We start from the raw sequence: 12,611 nt of genomic DNA, 5'->3' as shown, positions 1-12,611 counted from the left end.
AGGGGAGCAGCAGCAGTGGTGGGGGGGGAGCCCCTGGTCAGAGGGGAGCAGCAGCAGCAGTGGTGGGGGGGGGGAGCCCTGGTCAGAGGGGAGCAGCAGCAGTGGTGGGGGGGGGAGCCCTGGTCAGAGGGGAGCAGCAGCAGCAGTGGTGGGGGGGGGGAGCCCTGGTCAGAGGGGAGCAGCAGCAGCGGTGGTGGGGGGGGGAGCCCTGGTCAGAGGGGAGCAGCAGCAGTGGTGGTGGGGGGAGCCCTGGTCAGAGGGGAGCAGCAGCAGTGGTGGGTGGGGGGAGCCCTGGTCAGAGGGGAGCAGCAGCAGCAGTGGTGGGGGGGGGGAGCCCTGGTCAGAGGGGAGCAGCAGCAGCAGTGGTGGGGGGGGGGGAGCCCTGGTCAGAGGGGAGCAGCAGCAGCAGTGGTGGGGGGGGGGGGCCTGGTCAGAGGGGAGCAGCAGCAGTGGTGGTGGGGGGGGGAGCCCTGGTCAGAGGGGAGCAGCAGCAGTGGTGGGGGGGGAGCCTGGTCAGAGGGGAGCAGCAGCAGCAGTGGTGGGGGGGAGCCCTGGTCAGAGGGGAGCAGCAGCAGCAGTGGTGGGGGGGGGGGAGCCCTGTCAGAGGGGAGCAGCAGCAGCAGTGGTGGGGGGGAGCCCTGGTCAGAGGGGAGCAGCAGCAGTGGTGGGGGGGGAGCCCTGGTCAGAGGGGAGCAGCAGCAGTGGTGGGGGGGGAGCCCTGGTCAGAGGGAGCAGCAGCAGTGGTGGGGGGGGGGAGCCCTGGTCAGAGGGGAGCAGCAGCAGTGGTGGGGGGGGGGGAGCCCTGGTCAGAGGGGAGCAGCAGCAGTGGTGGGGGGGGGGGGAGCCCTGGTCAGAGGGGAGCAGCAGCGTGGTGGGGGGGAGCCCTGGTCAGAGGGGAGCAGCAGCAGTGGTGGGGGGGAGCCCTGGTCAGAGGGGAGCAGCAGCAGTGGTGGGGGGGGGAGCCCTGTCAGAGGGGAGCAGCAGCAGCAGTGGTGGGGGGGGGAGCCCTGGTCAGAGGGGAGCAGCAGCAGTGGTGGGGGGGGGAGCCCTGGTCAGAGGGAGCAGCAGCAGTGGTGGGGGAGGGGGAGCGTGGGGGGGGAGCCCTGGTCAGAGGGGAGCAGCAGCAGTGGTGGGGGGAGGGGGAGCCCTGGTCAGAGGGGAGCAGCAGCAGTGGTGGGGGGGGGGGAGCCCTGGTCAGAGGGGAGCAGCAGCAGTGGTGGTGGGGGGGGAGCCCTGGTCAGAGGGGAGCAGCAGCAGCAGTGGTGGGGGGGGGGAGCCCTGGTCAGAGGGGAGCAGCAGCAGCTGTGGGGGGGGAGCAGCAGTGGTGGTGGTGGGGGGAGCCCTGGTCAGAGGGGAGCAGCAGCAGTGGTGGTGGGGGGAGCCCTGGTCAGAGGGGAGCAGCAGCAGTGGTGGTGGGGGGAGCCCTGGTCAGAGGGGAGCAGCAGCAGCAGTGGTGGTGGGGGGGAGCCCTGGTCAGAGGGGAGCAGCAGCAGTGGTGGTGGGGGGGAGCCCTGGTCAGAGGGGAGCAGCAGCGGTGGTGGTGGTGGGGGGAGCCCTGGTCAGAGGGGAGCAGCAGCAGTGGTGGGGGGGAGCCCTGGTCAGAGGGGAGCAGCAGCAGTGGTGGTGGTGGGGGGGGCCTGGTCAGAGGGGAGCAGCAGCAGTGGTGGTGGGGGGAGCCCTGGTCAGAGGGGAGCAGCAGCAGCAGTGGTGGTGGGGGGAGCCCTGGTCAGAGGGGAGCAGCAGCAGTGGTGGGGGGGGGGAGCCCTGGTCAGAGGGGAGCAGCAGCAGCAGCAGTGGTGGGGGGGGGGGAGCCCTGGTCAGAGGGGAGCAGCAGCAGTGGTGGGGGGGGGAGCCCTGGTCAGAGGGGAGCAGCAGCAGTGGTGGGGGGGGGGGGAGCCCTGGTCAGAGGGGAGCAGCAGCAGTGGTGGGGGGGGGGAGCCCTGGTCAGAGGGGAGCAGCAGCAGTGGTGGGGGGGGGGGGAGCCCTGGTCAGAGGGGAGCAGCAGCAGCAGTGGTGGTGGGGGGGGGAGCCCTGGTCAGAGGGGAGCAGCAGCGGTGGTGGTGGTGGGGGGAGCCCTGGTCAGAGGGGAGCAGCAGCAGTGGTGGTGGGGGGAGCCCTGGTCAGAGGGGAGCAGCAGCAGTGGTGGGGGGGGGGAGCCCTGGTCAGAGGGGAGCAGCAGCAGTGGTGGGGGGGGGGAGCCCTGGTCAGAGGGGAGCAGCAGCAGCAGTGGTGGGGGGGGGAGCCCTGGTCAGAGGGGAGCAGCAGCAGCAGTGGTGGTGGGGGGGGAGCCCTGGTCAGAGGGGAGCAGCAGCAGTGGTGGGGGGGGGGAGCCCTGGTCAGAGGGGAGCAGCAGCAGTGGTGGGGGGGGGAGCCCTGGTCAGAGGGGAGCAGCAGCAGCAGTGGTGGGGGGGGAGCCCTGGTCAGAGGGGAGCAGCAGCAGTGGTGGGGGAGGAGCCCTGGTCAGAGGGGAGCAGCAGCAGTGGTGGGGGGGGGGGAGCCCTGGTCAGAGGGGAGCAGCAGCAGCAGTGGTGGGGGGGAGCCCTGGTCAGAGGGGAGCAGCAGCAGCAGTGGTGGGGGGGGGAGCCCTGGTCAGAGGGGAGCAGCAGCAGTGGTGGGGGGGGGGGAGCCCTGGTCAGAGGGGAGCAGCAGCAGTGGTGGGGGAGGAGCCCTGGTCAGAGGGGAGCAGCAGCAGCAGTGGTGGGGGGGGGGGAGCCCTGGTCAGAGGGGAGCAGCAGCAGCAGTGGTGGGGGGGAGCCCTGGTCAGAGGGGAGCAGCAGCAGCAGTGGTGGGGGGGGGAGCCCTGGTCAGAGGGGAGCAGCAGCAGTGGTGGTGGGGGGGGGAGCCCTGGTCAGAGGGGAGCAGCAGCAGTGGTGGGGGGGAGCCCTGGTCAGAGGGGAGCAGCAGCAGTGGTGGTGGGGGGGGGGAGCCCTGGTCAGAGGGCAGCAGCAGCAGCAGTGGTGGTGGGGGGGGGAGCCCTGGTCAGAGGGGAGCAGCAGCAGCAGTGGTGGGGGGGGGGGGAGCCCTGGTCAGAGGGGAGCAGCAGCAGCAGCAGTGGTGGGGGGGAGCCCTGGTCAGAGGGGAGCAGCAGCAGTGGTGGGGGGGGGGAGCCCTGGTCAGAGGGGAGCAGCAGCAGCAGTGGTGGGGGGGGGAGCCCTGGTCAGAGGGGAGCAGCAGCAGTGTTGGGGGGGGAGCCCTGGTCAGAGGGGAGCAGCAGCAGTGGTGGTGGGGGGAGCCCTGGTCAGAGGGGAGCAGCAGCAGAGGTGGGGGGGAGCCCTGGTCAGAGGGGAGCAGCAGCTGTGGGGGGGGGGGTCTGGTCAGAGGGGAGCAGCAGCAGCAGCAGTGGTGGGGGGGGGGGGAGCCCTGGTCAGAGGGGAGCAGCAGCAGCAGCAGTGGTGGTGGGGGGGGGAGCCCTGGTCAGAGGGGAGCAGCAGTGGTGGGGGGGGGGAGCCCTGGTCAGAGGGGAGCAGCAGCAGTGGTGGGGGGGGGGAGCCCTGGTCAGAGTGGAGCAGCAGCAGTGGTGGGGGGGGGGAGCCCTGGTCAGAGGGGAGCAGCAGCAGCAGTGGTGGGGGGGAGCCCTGGTCAGAGGGGAGCAGCAGCAGTGGTGGGGGGGAGCCCTGGTCAGAGGGGAGCAGCAGCAGCAGTGGTGGGGGGGAGCCCTGGTCAGAGGGGAGCAGCAGCAGTGGTGGGGGGGGGGAGCCCTGGTCAGAGGGGAGCAGCAGCAGTGGTGGTGGGGGGGAGCCCTGGTCAGAGGGGAGCAGCAGCAGTGGTGGTGGGGGGGAGCCCTGGTCAGAGGGGAGCAGCAGCAGCAGTGGTGGTGGGGGGGGAGCCCTGGTCAGAGGGGAGCAGCAGCAGTGGTGGTGGGGGGGAGCCCTGGTCAGAGGGGAGCAGCAGCAGTGGTGGGGGGGAGCCCTGGTCAGAGGGGAGCAGCAGCAGTGGTGGGGGGGGGGGGAGCCCTGGTCAGAGGGGAGCAGCAGCAGTGGGGGGGGGGGGGGAGCCCTGGTCAGAGGGGAGCAGCAGCAGTGGTGGGGGGGGGGAGCCCTGGTCAGAGGGGAGCAGCAGCAGTGGTGGTGGGGGGGGGGAGCCCTGGTCAGAGGGGAGCAGCAGCAGTGGTGGTGGGGGGGGGGAGCCCTGGTCAGAGGGGAGCAGCAGCAGTGGTGGTGGGGGGGGGGGCCTGGTCAGAGGGGAGCAGCAGCAGTGGTGGTGGGGGGGGGGAGCCCTGGTCAGAGGGGAGCAGCAGCAGTGGTGGTGGGGGGGGGGAGCCCTGGTCAGAGGGGAGCAGCAGCAGTGGTGGTGGGGGGAGCCCTGGTCAGGGGGGAGCAGCAGCAGTGGTGGGGGGGAGCCCTGGTCAGAGGGGAGCAGCAGCAGTGGTGGGGGGGGGGAGCCCTGGTCAGAGGGGAGCAGCAGCAGTGGTGGGGGGGGGGGAGCCCTGGTCAGAGGGGAGCAGCAGCAGTGGTGGGGGGGGAGCCCTGGTCAGAGGGGAGCAGCAGCAGTGGTGGGGGGGGGGAGCCCTGGTCAGAGGGGAGCAGCAGCAGTGGTGGGGGGGGGAGCCCTGGTCAGAGGGGAGCAGCAGCAGTGGTGGGGGGGGAGCCCTGGTCAGAGGGGAGCAGCAGCAGTGGTGGGGGGGGGAGCCCTGGTCAGAGGGGAGCAGCAGCAGTGGTGGGGGGGGAGCCCTGGTCAGAGGGGAGCAGCAGCAGTGGTGGGGGGGGGAGCCCTGGTCAGAGGGGAGCAGCAGCAGTGGTGGGGGGGGAGCCCTGGTCAGAGGGGAGCAGCAGCTGTGGGGGGGGGGGTCTGGTCAGAGGGGAGCAGCAGCTGTGGGGGGGGGGGGTCTGGTCAGAGGGGAGCAGCAGCTGTGGGGGGGGGTCTGGTCAGAGGGGAGCAGCAGTGAAGGGGGGGAGGGGGCACTTGTCAGGGTCCTTGCTCTGCCTCTTAGGGTCTGGTGCTGTGGTTGGCCATTAACCCCTCGTGTCTTGTCTCCAGGCTCGGGAGCATTGCCCTGGGGTGAACAATAAGCCGTACGTGTGTGAGAGCGGCCACTGCTGCGGGGAGAGCGGGTGCTGCACCTACTACTATGAGCTGTGGTGTAAGTCTCCCCTGTCTCCCCCTGTTGTGTGTGTGGTGCTGGGGGTCGGCCTCTCATGCGCGGCTCTGTCCTCCGCAGGGTTCTGGCTCCTCTGGTCTCTTCTCATTCTGCTCAGTTGCTGCTGCGCTTATCGCCATCGACGCACCAAACTCCGTCTACAGCATCAGCAGAGGCAGCGGGAGATCAACCTCATTGCCTACCATCGTGCCTGCCACTACCCCCCATCCATGCTGGACCTTAGTAAGTGTCTACACAGGCCACGCCTCCTGTCTCCAGGGCATGGGGGGGGGGGGTTAATATTGGGTCCTGTGGCTCTGGGGATCTAGTTATTTACTGTCCAGCAGTATTGTTGGGGGGAGTCTCCTGGGGGCGAGGGTAGTATCTGGCAGTACTGTTGGGGTAGTCTCCTGGGGGTGGGGGTAGTATCTGGCAGTATTGTTGGGGGAGTCTCCAGGGGGCGGGGTGTAGTATCTGGCAGTATTGTTGGGGGGAGTCTCCTGGGGGCGGGGGGTAGTGTCTGGCAGTACTGTTGGGGCAGTCTCCTGGGGGCGGGGGTGGTATGTGGCAGTATTATTGGGGTAGTCTCGTGGGGGTGGTATCTGGCAGTATTATTGGGGTAGTATCTGGCAGTATTATTGGGGTAGTATCTGGCAGTATTATTGGGGTAGTATCTGGCAGTACTGTTGATGTAGTCTCCTTTGGGTGGGGGTAGTATCTGGCAGTACTGTTGGGGTAGTCTCCTGGGGGCGAGGGTAGTATCTGGCAGTACTGTTGGGGTAGTCTTCTAGGGGCGAGGGTAGTATCTTTCAGTACTATTGGGGGCAGTCTCCTGGGGGCGGGGGTAGTATCTGGCAGTACTGTTGGGGCAGTCTCCTGGGGGCGGGGGTAGTATCTGGCAGTACTGTTGGGGCAGTTTCTTGGGGGCGGGGGTAGTATCTGGCAGTACTGTTGGGGCAGTTTCTTGGGGGCGGGGGTAGTATCTGGCAGTACTGTTGGGGCAGTTTCTTGGGGGCGGGGGTGGTATCTGGCAGTATTATTGGGGTAGTATCTGGCAGTATTATTGGGGCAGTCTCCTGGGGGCGGGGGTGGTATCTGGCAGTATTATTGGAGTAGTATCTGGCAGTACTGTTGATATAGTCTCCTTTGGGCGGGGGTAGTATCTGGCAGTACTGTTGGGATAGTCTCCTGGGGGCGGGGGTAGTATCTGGCAGTACTGTTGGGGCAGTCTCCTGGGGGCGGGGGTGGTATCTGGCAGTACTGTTGGGGTAGTCTCCTGGGGGCGGGGGTAGTATCTGGCAGTACTGTTGGGGTAGTCTTCTGGGGGCGAGGGTAGTATCTTTCAGTACTATTGGGGGGAGTCTCCTGGGGGTGGGGGTAGTATCTGGCAGTACTGTTGGGGCAGTCTCCTGGGGGCGGGGGTAGTATCTGGCAGTACTGTTGGGGCAGTCTCCTGGGGGCGGGGGTAGTATCTGGCAGTACTGTTGGGGCAGTTTCTTGGGGGCGGGGGTAGTATCTGGCAGTACTGTTGGGGCAGTTTCTTGGGGGCGGGGGTAGTATCTGGCAGTACTGTTGGGGCAGTTTCTTGGGGGCGGGGGTGGTATCTGGCAGTATTATTGGGGTAGTATCTGGCAGTATTATTGGGGCAGTCTCCTGGGGGCGGGGGTGGTATCTGGCAGTATTATTGGAGTAGTATCTGGCAGTACTGTTGATATAGTCTCCTTTGGGTGGGGGTAGTATCTGGCAGTACTGTTGGGATAGTCTCCTGGGGGCGGGGGTAGTATCTGGCAGTACTGTTGGGGCAGTCTCCTGGGGGCGGGGGTGGTATCTGGCAGTACTGTTGGGGTAGTCTCCTGGGGGCGGGGGTGTTATCTGGCAGTATTATTGGGGTAGTATCTGGCAGTACTGTTGGGGTAGTCTCTTCGGGGGGCGGGGGTGGTATCTGGCAGTATTATTGGGGTAGTATCTGGCAGTACTGTTGGGATAGTCTCCTGGGGGCGGGGTAGTATCTGGCAGTACTGTTGGGGAAGTCTCCTGGGGGCGAGGGTAGTATCTTTCAGTACTATTGGGGGGAGTCTCCTGGGGGCAGGGGTAGTATCTGGCAGTATTGTTGGGGGGAGTCTCCTTTGGGCGGGGGTAGTATCTGGCAGTACTGTTGGGATAGTCTCCTGGGGGAGAGGGTAGTATCTGGCAGTACTGTTGGGGTAGTCTCCTGGGGGCGAGGGTAGTATCTTTCAGTACTGTTGGGATAGTCTCCTGGGGGCGGGGGTAGTATCTGGCAGTACTGTTGGGGTAGTCTCCTGGGGGCGAGGGTAGTATCTGGCAGTATTGTTGGGGGGAGTCTCCTGGGGGCGGGGGTAGTATCTGGCAGTACTGTTGGGGTAGTCTTCTGGGGGCGAGGGTAGTATCTTTCAGTACTATTGGGGGGAGTCTCCTGGGGGTGGGGGTAGTATCTGGCAGTATTGTTGGGGGGAGTCTCCTGGGGGCGGGGTGTAGTATCTGGCAGTACTGTTGGGGCAGTCTCCTGGGGGCGGGGGTAGTATCTGGCAGTACTGTTGGGATAGTCTCCTGGGGGCGAGGGTAGTATCTGGCAGTATTGTTGGGGGGAGTCTCCTGGGGGCGGGGGTAGTATCTGGCAGTACTGTTGGGGTAGTCTTCTGGGGGCGAGGGTAGTATCTTTCAGTACTATTGGGGGGAGTCTCCTGGGGGTGGGGGTAGTATCTGGCAGTATTGTTGGGGGGAGTCTCCTTTGGGCGAGGGTAGTATCTGGCAGTACTGTTGGGATAGTCTCCTGGGGGCGAGGGTAGTATCTGGCAGTACTGTTGGGGTAGTCTCCTGGGGGCGAGGGTAGTATCTTTCAGTACTGTTGGGATAGTCTCCTGGGGGCGGGGGTCGTATCTGGCAGTACTGTTGGGGTAGTCTCCTGGGGGCGAGGGTAGTATCTGGCAGGACTGTTGGGATAGTCTCCTGGGGGCGGGGGTAGTATCTGGCAGTACTGTTGGGATAGTCTCCTGGGGGCGAGGTTAGTATCTTTCAGTACTATTGGGGGGAGTCTCCTGGGGGTGGGGGTAGTATCTGGCAGTACTGTTGGGGGGAGTCTCCTGGGGGCAGGGGTAGTATCTGGCAGTACTGTTGGGGGGAGTCTCCTGGGGGCAGGGGTAGTATCTGGCAGTACTGTTGGGACAGTCTCCTGGGGGCGAGGGTAGTATCTGGCAGTATTGTTGGGGGGAGTCTCCTTTGGGCGGGGGTAGTATCTGGCAGTACTGTTGGGATAGTCTCCTGGGGGCGAGGGTATTATCTGGCAGTACTGTTGGGGCAATCTCCTGGGGGCGAGGGTAGTATCTGGCAGTACTGTTGGGATAGTCTCCTGGGGGCGAGGGTAGTATCTGGCAGTACTGTTGGTGCAGTCTCCTGGGGGCGGGGGTAGTATCTGGCAGTACTGTTGGGGAAGTCTCCTGGGGGCGAGGGTAGTATCTGGCAGTACTGTTGGGGCAGTCTCCTGGGGGTGGGGGTAGTATCTGGCAGTACTATTGGGGCAGTCTCTTGGGGGCGGGGGTAGTATCTGACAGTACTGTTGGGGAAGTCTCCTTTGGGCGGGGGTAGTATCTGGCAGTACTGTTGGGGCAGTCTCCTGGGGGCGGGGGTAGTATCTGGCAGTACTGTTGGGGAAGTCTCCTGGGGGCGAGGGTAGTATCTGGCAGTACTGTTGGGATAGTCTCCTGGGGGCGAGGGTAGTATCTGGCAGTATTGTTGGGGGGAGTCTCCTGGGGGCGGGGGTAGTATCTGGCAGTACTGTTGGGGTAGTCTTCTGGGGGCGAGGGTAGTATCTTTCAGTACTATTGGGGGGAGTCTCCTGGGGGTGGGGGTAGTATCTGGCAGTATTGTTGGGGGCAGTCTCCTTTGGGCGGGGGTATTATCTGGCAGTACTGTTGGGATAGTCTCCTGGGGGCGAGGGTAGTATCTGGCAGTACTGTTGGGATAGTCTCCTGGGGGTGGGGGTAGTATCTGGCAGTATTGTTGGGGTAGTCTCCTGGGGGCGAGGGTAGTATCTTTCAGTACTGTTGGGATAGTCTCCTGGGGGCGGGGGTCGTATCTGGCAGTACTGTTGGGGTAGTCTCCTGGGGGCGAGGGTAGTATCTGGCAGGACTGTTGGGATAGTCTCCTGGGGGCGGGGGTAGTATCTGGCAGTACTGTTGGGGTAGTCTCCTGGGGGCGAGGTTAGTATCTTTCAGTACTATTGGGGGGAGTCTCCTGGGGGTGGGGGTAGTATCTGGCAGTACTGTTGGGGGGAGTCTCCTGGGGGCAGGGGTAGTATCTGGCAGTACTGTTGGGGGGAGTCTCCTGGGGGCAGGGGTAGTATCTGGCAGTACTGTTGGGGCAGTCTCCTGGGGGCGAGGGTAGTATCTGGCAGTATTGTTGGGGGGAGTTTCCTTTGGGCGGGGGTAGTATCTGGCAGTACTGTTGGGATAGTCTCCTGGGGGCGAGGATAGTATCTGGCAGTACTGTTGGGGCAATCTCCTGGGGGCGAGGGTAGTATCTGGCAGTACTGTTGGGATAGTCTCCTGGGGGCGAGGGTAGTATCTGGCAGTACTGTTGGGGCAGTCTCCTGGGGGCGGGGGTAGTATCTGGCAGTACTGTTGGGATAGTCTCCTGGGGGCGAGGGTAGTATCTGGCAGTATTGTTGGGGGGAGTCTCCTTTGGGCGGGGGTAGTATCTGGCAGTACTGTTGGGGAAGTCTCCTGGGGGCGAGGGTAGTATCTGGCAGTACTGTTGGGGCAGTCTCTTGGGGGCGGGGGTAGTATCTGACAGTACTGTTGGGGAAGTCTCCTTTGGGCGGGGGTAGTATCTGGCAGTACTGTTGGGGCAGTCTCCTGGGGGCGGGAGTAGTATCTGGCAGTACTGTTGGGGAAGTCTCCTGGGGGCGAGGGTAGTATCTGGCAGTACTGTTGGGGCAGTCTCCTGGGGGTGGGGGTAGTATCTGGCAGTACTGTTGGGGCAGTCTCTTGGGGGCGGGGGTAGTATCTGACAGTACTGTTGGGGAAGTCTCCTTTGGGCGGGGGTAGTATCTGGCAGTTCTGTTGGGGCAGTCTCCTGGGGGCGGGGGTAGTATCTGGCAGTACTGTTGGGGCAGTTTCTTGGGGGCGGGGGTAGTATCTGGCAGTACTGTTGGGGTAGTCTCTTCGGGGGGTGGGGGTAGTATCTGGCAGTACAGTTGGGGTAGTCTCCTGGGGGCGGGGGTAGTATCTGGCAGTACTGTTGGGGCAGTCTCCTGGGGGTGGGGGTAGTATCTGGCAGTACTGTTGGGGCAGTCTCTTGGGGGCGGGGGTAGTATCTGACAGTACTGTTGGGGAAGTCTCCTTTGGGCGGGGGTAGTATCTGGCAGTTCTGTTGGGGCAGTCTCCTGGGGGCGGGGGTAGTATCTGGCAGTACTGTTGGGGCAGTTTCTTGGGGGCGGGGGTAGTATCTGGCAGTACTGTTGGGGTAGTCTCTTCGGGGGGTGGGGGTAGTATCTGGCAGTACAGTTGGGGTAGTCTCCTGGGGGCGGGGGTAGTATCTGACAGTACTGTTGAGGAAGTCTCCTTTGGGCGGGGGTAGTATCTGGCAGTACTGTTGGGGCAGTCTCCTGGGGGCGGGGGTAGTATCTGGCAGTACTGTTGGGGCAGTTTCTTGGGGGCGGGGGTAGTATCTGGCAGTACTGTTGGGGTAGTCTCTTCGGGGGGCGGGGGTAGTATCTGGCAGTATTATTGGGGTAGTATCTGGCAGTACTGTTGGGGCAGTCTCTTCGGGGGGCGGGGGTAGTATCTGGCAGTACAGTTGGGGTAGTCTCCTGGGGGCGGGGGTAGTATCTGGCAGTACTGTTGGGGTAGTCTCCTGGGATCAGGACTTGTGGACTAGTAACATGCTGATGCTTGTTGGTATCTTCCAGGGGTACTTTCATCCTTTAAGCTTCCGGCTTATGAGGAAGTAGCGTATGGGCCCAGCACTCCTCCTCCCCCCTATAGCTCCGTCCTCACCCAGCTGGGGCTCCCCTCATCATCTCCTCCTCCTTCGGATCCTCCCTCTTTCTCGGCCAGCTCGGATCATTCCAGCAGCTGCTCCTGTACTTCCGGCTGTATGTTATCCGGGAGCAGCTCCTTCTCTGTGCAGGTGACAGACGAGACGGGCACCAGCCTGGGCAGTGAGGGCAGGAGCTGGGATCAGTCCCCTGAGGAGGAGGAGGACGAGGAGCAGGGGGCTTGTGGCCAGGTGCGCTCCTTCCACAAGCAGACCGCCTTCTCCTCCTACGTGGACTTCTTTGATTCTCACCAATGCTGGGACATTGAGGAGGAGGACGAGGAGGCAGAGGAAGAACATTACCGACAGAGGCGGCTGACGGGGGACTCGGGGATTGAGGTGGAGGGAGAAGAGGAAGGAGCACATGGCAGCCAGGTCCACGATGATCCGGCCTGCACACCGAGGAGGAAATCTACAGAGTCTCCCGTGGAGAAGGAAGATACAGAACCAAATTCTCCCATCCAGCCCGTGTAACCCAGGGGGAGCCAAGGAATGGGGCGTCACCTGCCAAGACCCTGCACCACCGCCCACAGGACTATATCATAGGGGGGAGCCAGAGGAATGGGGCGTCACCTGCCAAGACCCTGCACCACCGCCCACAGGACTATATCATAGGGGGAGCCAGAGGAATGGGGCGTCACCTGCCAAGACCCTGAACCACCGCCCACAGGACTATATCATAGGGGGGAGCCAGAGGAATGGGGCGTCACCTGCCAAGACCCTGCACCACCGCCCACAGGACTATATCATAGGGGGGAGCCAGAGGAATGGGGCGTCACCTGCCAAGACCCTGCACCACCGCCCACAGGACTATATAGTAGTTACGTAACCATAGGCAAGACAAATGAGGGCGGCGCAGCGGATAATCACGTGTAGCGTTATGGCCACCGGGGTGGGGGAGCGCTGTCGGGCCACCCAGGGGCTGCATTGGACAGTTATCTGATGCTGCCGAGCCATCTCTACCGGGTCTTACCAAATTCCATGTAACACTCTGCCCTGCTTTCTTTAGTAGAGGTGACCCAATACGGATAGGACGTGTAACTGGTGATTTGGAACTTCTGGTTCCTACTTTTGGGGATCGCTCCCATAAGCTTCTTGTAGTTTCATCCTTGTACGTTCTTTGTATGGCCAGTACTGATTCCATGTACATATGGCAAGCGCTGGAGGAGGGGTCTATATATACCGCTGTATACGATGGAGTGTGTGTTACCACCAAATAAAGCTGTTTACAGTATGCTGCGTCGTCTTAAAGGGCTACTCCCAACACTCTGTGATAAAGGGGGGGTCTGGAGATCCCACACATTCTGCAAAGTGGCCCCTTTAGAAAATAAAGCTGTATTCTAGTGCGAGGGGGCACTGTCTGTGTTTGGAGAAAACAAGGTTTAATCACCAGAGGCGACAGGGCTTTGTTACTATGAGAACTGTCAATCCGTGGAATAGCAGAGCTCAGGCGCTGGTCACAGCAGGGACAGTAGAGAGC

The 12,611-nt window shown here is 63.5% G+C and overlaps 1 protein-coding gene across 1 annotated transcript in view; it reads left to right on the top strand.

Moving 5' to 3' along the window:
• Window positions 1–12,365, top strand: part of WBP1 (WW domain binding protein 1) — a 29,495-nt gene extending 17,130 nt beyond the window's left edge. Inside the window, exons 2-4 of the mRNA XM_072131730.1 lie at window positions 4,978–5,080; window positions 5,159–5,320; window positions 11,004–12,365. Of these exons, the coding sequence (XP_071987831.1) occupies window positions 4,978–5,080; window positions 5,159–5,320; window positions 11,004–11,605 (867 nt within the window). The 3' untranslated portion in view covers window positions 11,606–12,365. The remainder of the gene's footprint in view (window positions 1–4,977; window positions 5,081–5,158; window positions 5,321–11,003) is intronic.
• The last annotated feature ends 246 nt before the right edge of the window (window positions 12,366–12,611 follow it).

Source organism: Engystomops pustulosus, unplaced genomic scaffold (assembly GCF_040894005.1).
Source record: "Engystomops pustulosus unplaced genomic scaffold, aEngPut4.maternal MAT_SCAFFOLD_129, whole genome shotgun sequence".
NCBI lineage: Eukaryota > Metazoa > Chordata > Amphibia > Anura > Leptodactylidae > Engystomops > Engystomops pustulosus.
Note: the sequence above shows the minus strand (reverse complement) of the source record. Positions and strands in the feature narration are given on the sequence as shown.